The following is a 17,358-nucleotide window of genomic DNA, read 5'->3' as shown; positions in this document are numbered from 1 at the left end:
AACTAGTCGTCCACATCCCTAGTCACTTGTACTGACTGTGCACAAAGAATGCATTTGACACAATGGTCACCGCTTCAGGCTTAACTTTTTTATCTAAACAAGATGTCTCTTTCCTGTATGGTGCAACTACTCTAGAGACTTCTAAGGTGCAAGTAAATGGCCTCCAAATCATAACGGTACCTTCTTTGAAGGATATTTTATATTTTAATGTAGTTGTCAATTGCTCTTGATAGCCACAAAAGAGCTTCCAGATGAAGCACCCATTGAAGGCTTCAAGGAAATGACTAGAAAGACATACTATGAAATGAAGCGGTTAAACTCCATGTTCAATGAAAGAGTCAGCACTTCCTATTCAAAGTCTCCCTAATTACCCAGGGGATCAAAGAATTTCAAGTGATTGCCTGTTCATTCAGACTGCGAAGAGAAACTGCCCCCACCAGCTTTAGAGTGTCCTACTCACAGGCTTGTCATTTCCTGCACAGAGGAAAAATGCATTTTAAACCTTTAGCTTATTTATATTCATTTCCTTAGGAGGCTTTTTTCAAGTGTCGACCTACGAAAAAAAATAATTTATATGTAAAGGTGTCCCAGCTTATCAAAGAAGCTTTCTGCTTATGTATAATCTATAATTTCCTCCCCACACTTGCGCCAATGAGAAAGCAGAAGAGGAAGTTGAAAGATGAACCTCAGCAACATTTTGCTGCTGTTAGGCATTGGAGCAGCTGATTTCAGTCCCACAGATGCTAGTAAATTTGGTGTTATACATGCTCAGATCTTTCTCTGAAGAAATAATATTTTCCTTTCAGATTCCCTTTATGACAGAGGTCGTATTAATATATATATAACTGAGATTTCTTCATGATCAAAGTCATTACAACATTGTCCCTCCGTACCTCTCAATGGTATTTTAATTTGTCTATATAATATTAGCAATAGAAATTTCCCATTGGAAAACTTACTTCAATTAGAGAAATGAGCACAGACAGGGGGCTTCACACCCTGCTTTGCAACTACTAAAATTCTGGATTAGCCTGTTACGCACAATATAATTTTACTCATATCATTTCATTAGGCACCTATAATTGCTGAACCCTAATTGAGGGAATGTAATTCACCAAGATAAAACAGCTATGGTTCAGCACTTATTTATTATTTGTATTGTGGTAGCATCTATGAAGTTCCAATGCAATCACAGAACAAAAAGCTGGTAGCTCTGATCCAGCAAATGACTTTATCCACAAGTTTACCTTCCGCAATGTCAGTAGTCCCACTGACTTCAACAGAACTACTCTTGTGCTCTACTGAATCAGGACCAGATGCTCAGAATCTCAAATATTCAGCCCTAAAACCCAGTCTTCTCTGCCTTATCATTAGCACATGGAAGTGAATGGCTTTATTAGGTAGATGTTTTAAGGAGGCACTTCATTTTTTTCAGAAGACCTAGAAGATGAAGGTGCACGTTATTTTACTTTCTTATCTCTTTCCAAGCAAACTTGAAAAAACAAGCTAATAATGATTAAAGTTAATTTGGGAAGAAACCCCTACTTCCTCTCTACAAAAGCCTGGCAAATGGGTATGAATGTACAGTCTGGGAAAGTTGATTAAATGGATGACACAGCACAATTAATGACACTGCAATTTCTCCATCTCTCTAGAGACTCCAGGCAAAATCCAGCACAGAACTTGAGGGAGCTATAAATCTTAAGTGAATGGTACAGATCGGTGCTAAAAGCGCTCTCAATAACAAAATTTAACATACCTGCCAATCTGTTAATTTCAGCCTCAGGACTCATCCAGCAGAGAGAAAAAGGCAAAAAAAGAGTCAGATGCAACCCACAGAGTTCTATAATGAGGCCCATAGCCATCTTATTGAATTACATCCCAAAAACAATGTTAAGAGAGTATGAAGTTTGCAAAGCCATGGAATTAAAATCTGGGAAATGTCAGAATTAAGGTTGCCCGCGCAAGTTTAATTTAGCTCCCTTATGCATATGCATCCTGATAACTGTCTTTAATGACATGATCACATAATTTCCCCACAAGAATCGTGACAGGAGAAAGAAGCAGCCAGCTCAGTCCCCCATCTCCAGGTTGGCACATACTCTGTGGAGATGCCACATGTGCAGTCCATTCATAAATGTAACATGTTTAGTTGTGGCAATGGTGCACGCAGTCTGATCAACATAGTCAGTTATTAGGGGATGGGCCATGCTCAATGTAGATGGACTCTTCCAAGATTTTAGCTGAACTGAGATTTCTTAAACTTATTATTTCACCAAATTTGGGCTGAATTTCAGAGACATCACAAAAGATTCATTGCTAGATGTACCACCTTCAAGTAGGTGTAAAGTACAGATAGCTTGGGCATGTCTATATTGAAGCTGGGGGCGAGCTTCCTAGCCTAGGCAGACAGTCTCATGATAATTTAAGTCAGCCTAGCATTGTAAAAATAGCAGAGAGATCATTTTGGCTTTATTAGAGATGGAGACTTGGGCCAAACCACCTGAGCTCAGATTCTGTGAGTTTGGTGGGCTTATAAGCCTTATCTGCTGCCTGAGCTCCAATGTCCACATGCTAGCCAGAGCCAAGCTAGCATCAGCACTTAAAGAAACAGTGATGGAACTTCCTCCCCAAACACTACTTATTTCTGGGATCACTTCCTCTCTACTAAGCTCTTTTAGGTCCTGATATATACACCAGACCTTTCAAAATCTTAATGAACTCTGCTACTTAACAGGGATGGATTGACTTCCAGGCACCAGACTAAACCATCACAAAGCCCAACAGAAAATTATACCAAATCCTGCACATAAGGCTTTGAAGGTATTTTCTAATTTACAGTAGAAAAGGAAGGTAGCGGGGATAATCACTGAACTCTAATGCAGGAGTATTTTTCAGAGTCACTGACATCCTTATCTGAGCCTATTATTATGACTAGTTACACGCACACCAAAGCTTAGTGTTTAAAAACAGTGAAAGAAAATCCATTTATGGCAAATGTTTCTCTCTTTCTCTTCTGAACTGTAATTAAATTATGTTATTCCACAGTAATTAGTATGAAATAAAAACACAGACATGAAGAGAACTCCTTTCAGGAGAGATTAAGACCTGCAGAACTGATTCCTCTGCAGCATTCATGTGCAAAGGTCGATCTCAGCTGTGAAATGAAGAGTAGGCTGGCCCATCTGTGTCACTGTCATAAAGGCTGTGCCAGTCCTGGTCTGGGCTAACTAAACCCTATTCCAGTTCAAAATGTTTGGGCTGTCTACAGACATGGGATGTAATTCTCCACTGCCTTGCACCTTGACTAGTAATTTACACTTATATGGAGTGAGTTTAAAATGCTATGTAATCAGAAGTATCCATGCACAGTTGTATCCAAGACAGTTGGCAGCAATTTGCATTCATTTTGCTTAGGAATAAATGATGACAAAAGAGCAAGGCAGCAGAAAATCAGGTCCATTGTTTTTTAATTGTATCATCTGAATTCTGAGTGGGTCCTGAAAAATGAGTGTCAATAATATGGCAAAGATAGCTTACAGTAGTTTTTAGCTGTCTTGTTAATCTGGTTCTCATAAACTAGCTTTCTCATATTTGTTTTTAGAAGATGAGTGAAAAAATACCACTCTGAACCACCTCCTCCTAGCCACTGCAATCAACTATGCACTTCTTAAAATAGGTCACAGATCAAGGCACAAATTCAGATGTGATCTAAGTAGTTGCAAATCCATGTTGTTGCCACCACTTACACATTGTACCAGAAAAACACTTACATGAAAGCGTGGTGGCAACAGCTTTAACACCTCTTGTGACATGACAAAATTGCTAAATATGATTTTTAGGGATATGATGTTGATGAGAGCCATATAATACGTAAATTGACAGATTGTTCAGATATCTGATGCCTGAGACTGAGGTAGTATGTTAATTTATCGGGAGATAGGTGAAACTAGAGTTGATATTAAAACAGCTCTGTGTCATGTATAAGGATCTAAACCAGCATCTTGCACTTCTAAGACTAAGGAACAGCAAAGATGATTTTATGCCATCTTTTCCATCCAAGACACCAAGCACATTTGACCGTGCTGGAGGATCTGGGCCATATTCTTATTAAACTCTAGTGTCACTAGTTCACATTAGCTTGAATACCTTCATTATGAGTGAACAGAGGATAGTCCCTAACAGTAACATAAGTACTTGATTTTCAAAAGGACTAATTTCCCAAAGCTGAGGAAAATTATGAGCAAAATTGACCGGGAGAAAGAATTTAGAACCAAAAATGTAAATGAAAATTAGGAATTCTTTAAGAATAGTTTATAAGATGGCCAAAAAGCCACAATTCCCCAATCAAGAGGACAACTATGCCTAAAAGCCATCTTGGCTCAATGGCAAAATGAACACAGAAATTAGAATAAAAAAGGGGGTAAATGAATATAAAACAGAAGTTATGGCAAGCAGAAAATTGATAAAGGAAGCTAAAGGAACCAGAAGAAACTCCACAGCTGGCAGAGCTAAGCACAATCAGGAGATTTTTTTTCCTATATTGTGAACAAAAGAAATGCTAGTAATTGGATATGCCCATTGTAAGATGGAGAACATAAAAATATTAATAATTATTTTAAAATATTCATGGAATATTTCTGGTCTGTATTTGAAAAGAAGCAGGCTGATGTGTTCATATCACATGAGGATTATGATGTACTTTTCAGTCTATTAATAATTAAGGAGACTGTTAAACAAATTCTACTGAGAAAATACCTTTTTAAATCAGGAAGCCCATGCAACTTTAGAGGTTTATTTATTTATTACTGTGTATAAGAACTTCAACAAGGAAAAAACATTGGATGCTAATGAGCTCTTTAATCTATCTGAGAATGGCATACCAAAAACCAATGGTTAAAAGTGAGGGGCTATGTCTACACTGGCCCCTTCTTCAGAATAGCCATGCTAATTTAGAACTTTGGAATAGGGAAATGCGCGGGGGATTTAAATATCCCCCGCGTGATTTAAATAAACATGGCCGCCGCTTTTTTTCCGGCTTGGGGAAAAGCCGGAAAAGAGCGTCCAGACTGGCGCGATCTTCCGGAATAAAGCCCTATTCCAGAGGATCTCTTATTCCTATTGAAAGTAGGAATAAGAGATCCTCCGGAATAGGGCTTTATTCCGGAGGATTGCGCCAGTCTGGACGCTCTTTTCCGGCTTTTCCCCAAGCCGGAAAAAAAGTGGCGGCCATGTTTATTTAAATCCCGCAGAGGATATTTAAATCCCCCGTGCATTTCCCTATTCCAAAGTTCTAAATTAGCATGGCTATTCCGAAGAAGGAGCCAGTGTAGACGTAGCCAGGGTGATTAATCACTGGAATAAGCTATTAGGGAAGTGGTGGAGTTTTCCATCTCTTGATGTCTTCAAATCAAGATGGTATGTCTTCCTTAGACATATGCTTTATTCAATATAAGGGGAATTGGGCATAGCATATGGCCTGTGATAAACAGGAGATCCAACCATGGTGCCTCATGGTCTTACATTTGTGAAAAGCCCACTGAAGATGAGTCCACTGACAATAATGGGAGTCTTTCTACTGATGTTAATAAACTCTAGATCAGGCTCAATGAAATGTTCTCAATCAGTATTCTTCTGTAGGACTATTGATTCTTAGGAGATTAGTGACCTGGTTTCAGAACTTGCTGCCCTTGCCTATGACACCTCCATTTTCACAGTGTGTTTTATAAAATGTATTGCCTTTTAGCATCTGTTCAGAAGTTCAATAGGCTCACACAAAAATGTGACTACATGAGTCCTATCAGTTTCCAGTGCAATCATTTTGCAAAGCTCGGCTGTGAATGTGTGTGGCTTTCATGAACATGGAACACAGAAAAATGAAAAAAGCTAAGATTTTATCCTTGTAAAACTCTGGATTCTGAGCTATGCAATAAGCATGCATTGTAATAATGCAAGTGCAAAGTATTTATTAGATTTTTAGACTTACAATCATTTAGATTAATTTAAAAATATTTCTATATTATTTATCATTTTGAGCTTCTGCTAAAACAGAAAACAATTTCTTTTTAAGCCATGTTTTCTGACAAAAGAGGGTTTTTTTTCTTTCAGCAGTTTACATACAACCGTATATTGTCTTGACCCTAACACTGTTAATATCAAGTTACAGATATTGGTTAGGGCTGAAATAAAGGAAACAGTTCCCCTATACCCATCTGAATGAACTGATCTCCTCAAGTGTAGTTCAAAAGCGGGATCTTGTATCTTTTAACACTTTTATTTTAAAACTGCCATTAAATCATCTCAGCTTCCTATTCCCTGAGCTATAAAGCTAACAGTGGCTGCTGTCCAAAGACAAAAATACCAAGCCAAAAAAATAAAACAAAAAGAGATGTTCACTCTCTTATAACTGGAAAGGCTTTCTGGATGTGGAAAGCAAGAAAAATAAAATTTCCATTATAATTATTTCGCAATGTGACTCAAGCAGCTGCAGAGGAAGAAAAAGTGTGAAGGGAAGAACTGACAATAAGTTGCCCTGGCAGATTTTTGTCCTTCACTTTTTTCCTTTTCCCTAATGATTGCTGCCTTGCTTCTAAGTACAGTACTAAAGTGCAGCCTCTCCCCAGCTCTCTCCCATTGAAGTTGAGACTGTGATGTACTGAACTGCTCTTTGCAGAACATTATGTATTTTATGACTTCAGGAGGAGTTTGGTAAAGTGACTTGGGCATGCGGCAGGGAGTAAACATTAAGTGATTCACACTACAACTGCCCAGTGAAGACTTCTATTGCCAGATCCCTGTGGGCACTTGCTCTTGCTCTTCCTCAGTGCTACTCAACCTATATCTTCTCCACATTACACACAGTAGCCGTCCAAAGTGTTGTTCTTTTACAAAAGCAGAGTACAAAGGAAGCTAGCATACAGAAAGCAAGGCTCAGAGTTTCTCCACCATCCTTTCTCTAGGACAAAGAACGTAAGGGGGCTCCTGTGAGTTGTCTCAGATCAAGCATTTTTAATGGGTCAGTCCATAGCTCCATATTGATGACATCTTTCCATTCAGCTTTTCACACCTCTGGTTCCCAGAGATAATGCACATGGATACAATGTGAAGCTCAGGGGTGAGATCAATTAATACCAGCACCCAGTTGATCCATTATGCTTTTAGTCAGACTACATTCCAGAATCAGAACCATTTTTGTTTGTAAAGTTCCCTAGGACCCAGTCCAGATACTGCTGCAGTCTATGGGTATGTCTACACTTGCCCCCTAGTTCGAACTAGGGAGGCAAATGAAGCATCGTGCAATGAGGAGTAGCAGTTAATTCGAGGGAAGGGTTTTGGATCGGACTACTGTGTCTACATGCGGCAAGTTAAATCGGGTTACCAGCATTTTAAAATAGCGACCGGCTGAGAATATGCTAATCAAGTGTAGGATATTTAAATCCCGCACTTCATTAGCAACTTTGGTATGCTTCATTTGCCTCCCTAGTCTGAACTAGGGGGCAAGTGTAGACATACCCTATGGGAGTTCTGCTATTGGTTTTAATGGGACCAGACAACATGGCTAGCATGTTCTGGACTGATTCCAGTCTCAGTTGCATCACTTTTAATGTAAATAAAATTAATCCTCTTTAATACTTGTTAGGTCAGAGGAGACTCAGGTTGTCATTCTCATACTGATAATACAGAAGGTTAGAATTACAGTACTTTTAAAAATATGTATTGTAATTTGTCTCTGGAAGATGCTCAGATGATATGGTAATGGATGTTTGTATGCAAAAAGGAAAAGTCGGACACAAAAAACAGTTCATTTAGACTGTAAACTCTTTCACGCAGTGACTGTCATTTATTATATGTCTGTGCAAAATTTTGCCCAATAGGGCACAACCTGACTGTGTTCTTTAGCACTATAAGCAGGCTTTGTAGAATTTAATGTTTTTTTATAACTTCAGCTGATAATATTGATGTTTATTTATAACCATTTTTTTAGATTTACATTTTCAGAATTGTGCAAAACTATGGATATTAAGCTTTTTTAGCCATTATTTGTAACTATTTACATTTTCACATTTACAGGAAATTAGGGGAGAAGGGGTAAGTCTGACAATTATTTAATTACAGTAAATGCTGATGTTCAAAAAGTCAACTAAACTATTAAAACAAAATTAACATCACATGTCAAAATATAGAGAGTAAGTGTTCTTAAATCAACAAATCACACCTGTTTTTATTATTCATAAGCTAATCCATTTATAACAAGCTTATCTGTAAATGTATATTATCAACAAAATATTTTTTCAATGTGTACGTGTAAAATGAACATTTACTGCAATTATCAATAAAATCTAATCAAGATTTAATGATAGGTGTTATAACAACAGTTGTGGCTGAATAATATTTGCACTTTTACTGCAACTTTCACCACTGGGTGTCAGTGTTTTGAACATATTCATTATTTAAGTCTCACAACACCCAGGTATGATGGGGTGCATTAGACCCCGAAGCCCCCTGCTGGAGGCTTGTGGCTTTGCCACATTCCATCTCAGAAAAGACTATGGAGAAGTCCTCCAGGCAAGCTAGAGTGGCTGCAGGGGAAATGGCAAATCAGAGGCCAGGAAGGAAAATATGCCTGTTGGCTTCCCTTACTCCTCATCAGGAACAGGAATACCAGCGCTGATGGGGGCACCCTGTCAGGTTCAATTAGCAGCTCTTCACTAGAACCCTGGCTAAATTGAACCCTGGAAGATCGACTGCAGCAGTGTCGATCTTTCGTGTAGTGTCAACATGGCCTGGATGTGTAAGTCAGCCAGGGAATGTCTACACTACCCCGCTAGTTTAATGTAGTCATCCACAGTTGCAAATGAAGCCCGGGATTTGAATTTCCCGGGCTTCATTTGCATGATGCCGGCCGGCGCCATTTTTTAATGCCGGCTAGTTCCACGAGGCATACAGCTAGTTCGGATTAGAAGCCTAATCCGAACTAGCTAGTCCGTGCCGCGTGTAGCCGCGCGGCACGGAGTCCGAACTAGCCGGCATTTAAAAATGGCACCGGCCGGCTTCATGCAAATGAAGCCCGGGAAATTCAAATCCCGGGTTTCATTTGCAACTGTGGATGACTACATTATCCCCGCTAGTTCGAACTAGCGGGGAAGTGTAGACATACCCCCCGAGTGCTGAGTTGTTGAGGAGGCTTCAAATAGAGAGAATGCAGGCACATGCACATGGCCAGAGCGGGCACTCGTGAGAGGTGATTGCTACCCCATTACACCAGGAAATAACTTCACAACACAAATGTTAACTAGGGATGTAAAATTTAGATTATTTGGCTAATCGAATAGTCAATGCAATTTGCATTGACTATTTGATTAGTCAATAAGGGCGCTTCCGCCGGCTGTTGCTACACTTCAAAGGCAAAAGCGCTGTGGGGAGCACTGGGCCAATGGGGGACTCAAGTGGGGGACTCTGAGTCCCCAGCTGATCCAGCTCCATGCGGCACTGCTGCTTTTAAATTCCATGGGGAGCCCGGCATCAGGCTTCTGATCAGGCCTCTGCCTTCTGATGGAGGCAACAAGGGGTGGCAGGAGAGGGGAGGAGGAAGCGACTAGTTGATTAGCTTATCAACTATCTGATAAGCATTTGCTTATCAGATAGTCAGATAGTAATTCACATCCCTTAATGTTAACTGAATTGTGAACAGTAATTCAGTGGGACTGTTAAAGAACCAAGAAGGAACACTAAGGAGTCCTGGTGCCAGGTCTCTGGCTCTAAAAAACAGATTTTAATGTATAATAAAGGTTTTGCAGAAAGGATCCTTTGGTGTGTTGTTTTTGTCTTTCTGAGATTAGATGGAAATAAGGAATGGAAAGAGTCCTGTAAATTAAAAGGAGAAGACAGGCAAAATCCTTAATCCTGGATTAGAAAAGAAAAGCCAAAACCAAAAATCAAAGAAACTTATTGGTAGGGCAAATTATTAGGCTGTATTTTAGGGTGAATGAAAGCCTGAATATCTCATTATAAATGTAGACTGAAAAATGCAGCACAAGCTGAAAAATGATGCAATAGTGACTTTTCCTATTGATCTCAGGTGGTGCTCACACACCATGATAATTGCTGTATGAGAAATGCATAGGAAGATAGTTAGAAATTTCCGAATGCTGAGTTGAACTCAGGTTAGTATATGGTGTCAAAGGATCAAGAATAACCTGAGCTCAAGTTCATTTTTGGGACAATGAAATGAAAGCTGCATCATGAACGCATCCCACTGATGGAACCATTTTATTGTTGAAGCATTTTGCTGGTTGTGAGCAATGCAACTTTAAGTGAAACAGTGGCTATAAGGAGTTTAAATAAATGGAGAGCTGAAATAGCAGAGAGAGATATGACTCCAATCAAATGAGTGGCTGCTTTGGCTCTGTAATACACTTTCCAACTATATATTTAATTTGAATCAAATGCACATCTCCTTTGCTGTTTGTGAAATGCAGCCACAGCACATGCTTAAAATGTAGGAAAAGAGCAAGTGCTTTACAACATCAAATTATACATCCATCTGCCCTAGTAACTGGATCAGGAAGATACTTCTTCTGTTTCAGATGAAAGCAACTGCTCTCCATCCTTTATGCACTTAGAAGCCAATACTGTACCTAGAATCTAGCAAAGCAGCTGGTGGACATGAGAGCTGGATAATCTAACAAGTCTATTCCATTTTCAGTGCCTATGAAGTCTATGGGGAAAGAATACTTCCTCTGAGGGTGGCGAGTGATAGCAAAGCTTCTCCACAGAGCTGTCCTAGCAGCCCTTTTTCCTACTACATATGCAGACTCAATGGGCAGTGTATCTGTACAGCAGGAAAGCCATCTTTCCCACTCTCCCCAACCTAAGAGATACAGAGCTCTTGCAGGATCTTCACATTCTATTTAGTTACTCTCCAGTGGGACAAGTCATGTTCCAGTGCAAGCAAAGCACTCCCTAACTGCAGAAAAGGAGTCAGGATTTGAAGACTGGCAACTTGTCCCTTTTTGTAAAATGAGAAAAAAAATCATTCCTGACCCCTCTGACAGCTATATCATTTAATACTCTGCAGCACAGGACTGGATCTTCCTTGTTACAGCTGTAAATTGTACAAACAGGCCCCCAATGAACAATTTCTGTTAAAATTACAGCATGCATTTCTATGACCTCTAGGAACAGCAAATTTGTAGATTAGTTACAGGCTCCCTAAAGAAGTCTTTCCTTTTAGCAGTTCAGATTTCACTGCTCTTGCAGTGTTTATGTTGTAGCCTTGACCTAATATAGTTTTTCTCTTTGATGTATGCACTTTACAAGACCAGCCTGTGATGTGTCTTCAGGATTTGTACAGCAGGCTCTTCCTTTGCATTAACTGTCAGTGCATTCAGTGCACTGCTATTGGTGTGCATTGTTGCCATTGACATAACGTAGCCTCTATGAATATTTGAAAACATAACAGAAAAGTGAATCCAATGCTGGTTAATTCCAATGAAAAATTGCCTCTGGTGCTTAATATGCTTTTTAAATTTTTTTGCTTGCCATTATCTTTCAAGACCAGTGATTCAATCCTGCAAAAAAAAAAAAAAAAAAAAAAACCCTCTTCCAGAAGAGAGCGTCTACACTGGTGTTGCCCCCCTCGGGCACTGTGTCGGCAACACTGGCATGTGCTTTTGCGCAAGAGATGTGCTTTTGCACAAGAGCATCCATGCCAGTGTAGATGCTCTCTTGCGTAAGAAAGCTATGATGGCCATTTTAACCATAGGGCTTTCTTGGTAAGAAATTCCTGTTGCCTTTCTACACTGGCCTCTTCTGGAAGAGCTCTTGTGCAAGACGGCTTATTCCTGAGTGGGAGCGTCAGAGGTCTGGTGCAAGAAGCCCTGATTTTATACATTAGAATGTCAGTTTACTTGCGCAAGAACACGCAGCCAGTGTAGACAGGCAGCAAGTTTTTGCGCAAGAGCGGCTTCTTTTGCGCGAGATCGCACCAGTGTAGACACAGCCCCAGTGTTTAATCACCCTGACAGTTAGGAAGTTTTTCCTAATGTCCAACCTAAATCTCCCTTGCTACAGTTTAAGCCTAGTGCTTTATGTTCTATTCTCAGAGGCCAAGGAGAACAATTTTTTCCCTCCTCCTTGGCTATGTCTAGACTGCAGGCTTCTTTCGAAAGATGCTCTTTCGAAAGCATCTTTCGAAAGAGCATCTTTCGAAAGATCGCGTCTAGACTGCAGGCGGATCTTTCGAAAGAAAAATCCGCTTTTTCGAAAGAGAGCACCCAGCGAGTCTGGATGCTCTCTTTCGAAGACGGCCTCTTTACATTGAAGAACGCCTTCCTTCGAAAGAGGAACTTTCGAAGGAAGGCGTTCTTCCTCGTGAAACGAGGTTTACCGCCATCGAAAGAAAAGCCGCGTTCTTTCGAAATAATTTCGAAAGAATGCGGCTTGAGTCTGGACGCAGGGGAAGTTTTTTTGGGAAAAGGCTACTTTTCCCGAAAAAACCCCTGAGTCTGGACACGGCCCCAGTGACACCCTTTTAGATACTTGGAAACTGCTATCATGTCCCCTCTCAGTCTTCTCTTTTCCAAACTAAACAAGCCCAATTCTTTCAGTCTTCCCTCATAACTCATGTTCTTTAGACCTTTAATAATTGTTGTTGCTCTTCTCTGGACCTTCTCCCATTTTGTCCACATATTTTTTAAAATGTGGTGCCCAGAACTGGACACAATACTCCAACTGAGGCCTAGTCTGGTCCGGTCCTAGTCTCTATGTTTATATGGACTCTTGCATCTTTTCCAATTGCCCTGACCCCAGATCTTTGAAATCAAAGAATTTCAAGATAAATAAGTCATATAAAAAGCATAACTCTGGTAAAATGGAAATACCTGCTGCTCTGTGGTTTTTCCCCTTAAATAGTTGACAGTGGAGGCTGAAGATGCATTTTTAAAAATGCAACCATCTCCTGCAAACAGTTTCGAAAAGGTCCAAACGGCTCTATGTTTTCATGCAGATTTACTAGCTGTCTATCCATCTCAGACTTAAGCAGAAGCTCTGTGTAAGCTTGTCTCTTTCACCAATGGAAGTTAGTCCAGTTACAGATACTCGTCTTGCCTTGCGCTGCACATCACTGATGTATCTGAGAATCTGGCACATAAAACGTATGGGCAAAGTCCCTAGTGGTGTTCATGAAGTCTCTGGCTCTTTTCAGGTTAAAAAAATTCTGCTTGAGTTAGATGTTTTTGTTTTGTTTTAATTTGAATGCAGGACTGTCTTTTGAATGGTATTCTGCTGCCCTACCTTTCCTGGTAGACTAGAGCATTAGTATCAACTGCTAGGTGGATGAAAAAATAATCGAACTGCAAACCACTGCAATCAGCCCTGATCCAAACTTGCTCTCTGTAATGGGAGTCTTTCCATTTGCTTCAACTTCTTTTTTATTGGGCCAATGGTCATAAAAGAGAATTTCCATAATGACTTTAACAAGAGCCATTGGCAACGGGCCAAGTTATCAACATTCACTAGACATAATAAAGGCTATAATTTGCCACTCTTGCTCATGTTCAACAATACTTTAACAAGTCAAACAGTCTCAAGGAAATCAATAGAAGTGACATACAACTCAACATGAGTAAGGATATCTGAACACACTCACAAATGCATACAGAGGTACATAAGTATCAATGGTACATAAACATTTATTTTTTAAACAGAACAGAAAATAAAAAATGCATTGTTACTAAAAACTTCATAATTTTGATCACCATCTTCTCAGAAGTTGGCAAAAATAATTTTTTGGGGGGAAGGTGATACAATTCTTATCTGCAACTTGAGAGGATGTAGAAAATAATTACAAATGAAAAGGTTATTCATAATTTTTAAATGAGTTAATTAGTAAACTCAGTCAGAGTCTCTCATTACAGTAATTAATAATTGATTATACTTGAAATTAAACCCAATTTTTCTTCAAAATCAAATTAAATTATTGTTTTTTTGCCCGCTGATTAAATCAGTGGGTCTGGCAGCGACACTATTTATGAAATATGTTTATGCTGTGCTGCATCAATGAATTTTATTTTTAATAATTGATAGTTCCTTTAGAAATTAGCAATAATGACCCACAATTGCTAGAGTTCAACCTGATCAACCCTGCTGGCACTTTGCCAGCCACACATAGCGCTTTGCAGATGCCACAGGATTCATCCAAATGGGGGAAAAAGGACTCCAGCATAACCCAGGGACATCATTTTTAACCATATTAACAATGAATTAAATCAGGAGTCTACTCTTTTCAAAACTGCTGGAAAAGGTTTTTGAATAGCAGATCACTGAAGGGCAAGCCAGCCTTCCAGATCTGTCTGTAACACAGCCAACTATATATATAGCAACAGGCATAATTAATGGGCACCAAAGTTTTAAGTGAGCTATGAAGAGATTCCTCTGACACATACACAATGGAACCCTGGTCAGTTCATAAGGAGATTGCTCCATGAGTAAGACAGACAGATTCAAATGTAAGTATCAAATAATGAAAACTGACTGTACAGTCCATCAAACTATTACTGATTTAATGTTTGTTAATTAATCATTTCTGCTACTATTATAGTAGGCACAAAAGCGACTACAGCATAACACAAGTCAGTTGTGGAAAAGATCCAGTCATTAGTGCAGCACACATAAAAGGAACATGGTGAAACTGATCACTGGTGATAGTAATAATTATACACATAAGAAATGAAAGCAAAAAAATCTTTTAATCCAAGCCATGGGTTTTGGTACCTCTAACAACAGTATTTACAGATCATTAGCCTCCAGGATGTTACAGTGAAAACAAAGACAACACCTTGTTTGTGCCACAAAGACAGGCTCTTTCACCTGTGGCTACAGTCTTAGGATCTTTATAACAACAGTATGTATCGTTGCGATATTAAAAGAGAAAATTAGGAAAGAATGTATATAAATTAAAAGTAGGTTTATCAGTAAAAAAGAAAATAAATGAAGGGTACTACCTACACTGTAGAAGTTAGGAATAGCCTTCTCATCTTAATAGTTCAGTTGTTCCTTGCAATAAGCATTGGAAAACTTAGAAATACAGGAAACCAACTGCAGACAAAACTCAAACAAAACTGCCATTGAATGGCTACAACAGGACAGAAAAATTTCCAGATCTTCTGCATTTCAAAGTTAAGTTATTTCACTAATCCTCAAAATGTCTTGTTGGGCCAAAGCCCCTGAACTACTTCTTCATTCAACTAAAACTCCTAGGCTGTTCCCCTTACTCATGCAAGTAGTTCCATTCATTCTAATACAATTACTCACGTGAGTAAGAGAAGCAATATTTAACTCCAAGCCAAGAGGAGATTTTGCTGGAGTAAGAACAGAGTCAACATTTTAGGATCTGGAGTCTGACTCAGCTCCCACTGAGCATGATTAGGACCTGGTCTCACTATTATGCTTCACTGTAGCTGGGCTTGTCTCACTCTAGCTGATTCCAACACTTTCTCCAGCAGAAAAGGAGCACTTTAAACTATTTATAAACAGCATATGAATAGGGAAACCTTGGCAATACTATTAAATGAAATGAGCCTAACACTGCAACATCCACCAAAGACAATGGACTTACACAAGGGATTCAGGGGTTGTTTAGACAGAGATCGTGTATAGCAAGCTGGGGTGTATATCCAAAGTGCACCAGCCTGCTGTGCACAGATGACCCACATGGACCAAGCTACTGCAAAGGTTCCTGTGTGCACATGGACTTGCTGTTATTTGAGACTGGAATATGTCAAAGTACACTAGAGTTCCTATAGTGCGCAGTTGCATGGTCCACGCAGCCTGTTAGCGTCCAGCAGATTTACATCCCATTTTACCATGCAATAACTCATCCTCCAGACAAATCCCCAAAGGCCTTGCTTGTTAGCAGGGGAACTAACAGCCACACTGGGCCCGTGGGGAAGATGGACTGAGTAGCTCCACACTCCCAGAAGGGGTGGGGCCCAGAGCAGCCAGTCCTCAGTGCCTCCCAAAGCATGCTATGCCCCCCAGCCCTTAAAGCCTCCCTGAGCATGTGGTGCAGTGCTCTGGCAGCAATTTAAAAGGCCCAGGGCTCTGGATGCAATGGCCAGAAGCCTCGGTCACTTTAGAATTGAAGGGTTGCTCCCTTTGTCTCCTCTGTTAGCAGGTCTGCTTAAGAGTGGCAATGGGTGTAACCTACTTGGACTTGCACCAAATGTTAGCAACACTTGGCACTGAGGGTAAAGGACAAAAAGGCTGAAAAGTGGAATATGCTTACCGATAAAATAAGCCAGCAGGATCACCAGCGTGACAGAGATGATAATGGCACTCAGAGCAGCACATTTCCAGTTACAGTACTTATAGGGCTTCTTCAGATTAAAGGCAGGCCTAGAGAAGGTACTTCTAGGAAGGGGTCTAGGGGGAGGCGAGTACACAGTGCTGGACGTCAGGGGATATCCTGGCGATGTTGTACAAAAGAGGGGAGAGGTGCCTCCAGGTTTAAACAGGAAGTGCCTGAGGGAAGAAAGACAAAGGGTAGGTGACTCTTCACAAAAAGAAAAGCAGAGGAAGAATTCATAGCTTAGAGATGGTGGCTGCTGTCAGAATGAAGTCAGCAGCTTCTCACAATGTTTTGTAAATACATGGATGCCATGCACAGAAGAGAAGAGTAAAAAACAAAGGCAAGTCACATAGAGTAAAGGAAAAACATCACAGTGCCAACAGAGAACATTTTGATAATAAGAGAAATCTCCACGGGAAAGCTCACATTACAGTGAAATAAGAGATCCCAAGAACAGCTAGAACAGATCAATTCATGCAGGCAGAACTGATCCTGGCCCCATTGAACCTTTAATTTTAATGGGAGCAAGTTGGAGACAGGGGAGAATATGAAAATTTACCCAAATATACCAATTGTCACAAGAGAGCTTTGTTTTGTTTTGTTTTGCTGAGTTTAGATGGGGAAATGGAGATCAAGTCCTTTCACAGTGTCCGAATTGTGACAGTGTTCCCAATTTTCCATCCCAGCATTTTGACAGCAGCCATATTTTACCCTAATTGTTTATGAGGAGCTTGGGAAACAGTAATTTAAGCACCTTTAGGAAGTCTCACTAAAGTCAGAGGGAAGAATCCCCTTGACTTCCATGGGAGTTGGGTCAAAATATATACGAAGCCACCAATTTTCAGGAAAAGCTCTTCAGAAATATAAGGCACTCAAATCCCCATTCCTGAATTTTTCTTCAGGAGCAAAGGTAAAGAAAGGAGAAATAGTGGTAAAGATGGTAGGCCTGATTCTCCTCTGTTAGGCCAGTGTAAATCAGGACTAATTACACCAGTGTGGGATCAGAATCA

At 40.0% G+C, this 17,358-nt stretch overlaps 1 protein-coding gene across 8 annotated transcripts in view; it reads right to left on the bottom strand.

The window, feature by feature from the left end:
• The window catches only part of TENM4 (teneurin transmembrane protein 4), an 858,468-nt gene that overhangs the window by 245,738 nt on the left and 595,372 nt on the right, over positions 1-17,358 (bottom strand). For all 8 annotated transcript variants that reach the window (XM_075919469.1, XM_075919465.1, XM_075919468.1 and 5 more), the window contains one exon: positions 16,286-16,521. In XM_075919469.1, the coding sequence (XP_075775584.1) occupies positions 16,286-16,521 (236 nt within the window). The remainder of the gene's footprint in view (positions 1-16,285; positions 16,522-17,358) is intronic.

Source organism: Pelodiscus sinensis, chromosome 1 (genome assembly GCF_049634645.1).
Source record: "Pelodiscus sinensis isolate JC-2024 chromosome 1, ASM4963464v1, whole genome shotgun sequence".
Classification (NCBI taxonomy): domain Eukaryota; kingdom Metazoa; phylum Chordata; order Testudines; family Trionychidae; genus Pelodiscus; species Pelodiscus sinensis.
Note: the sequence above shows the minus strand (reverse complement) of the source record. Positions and strands in the feature narration are given on the sequence as shown.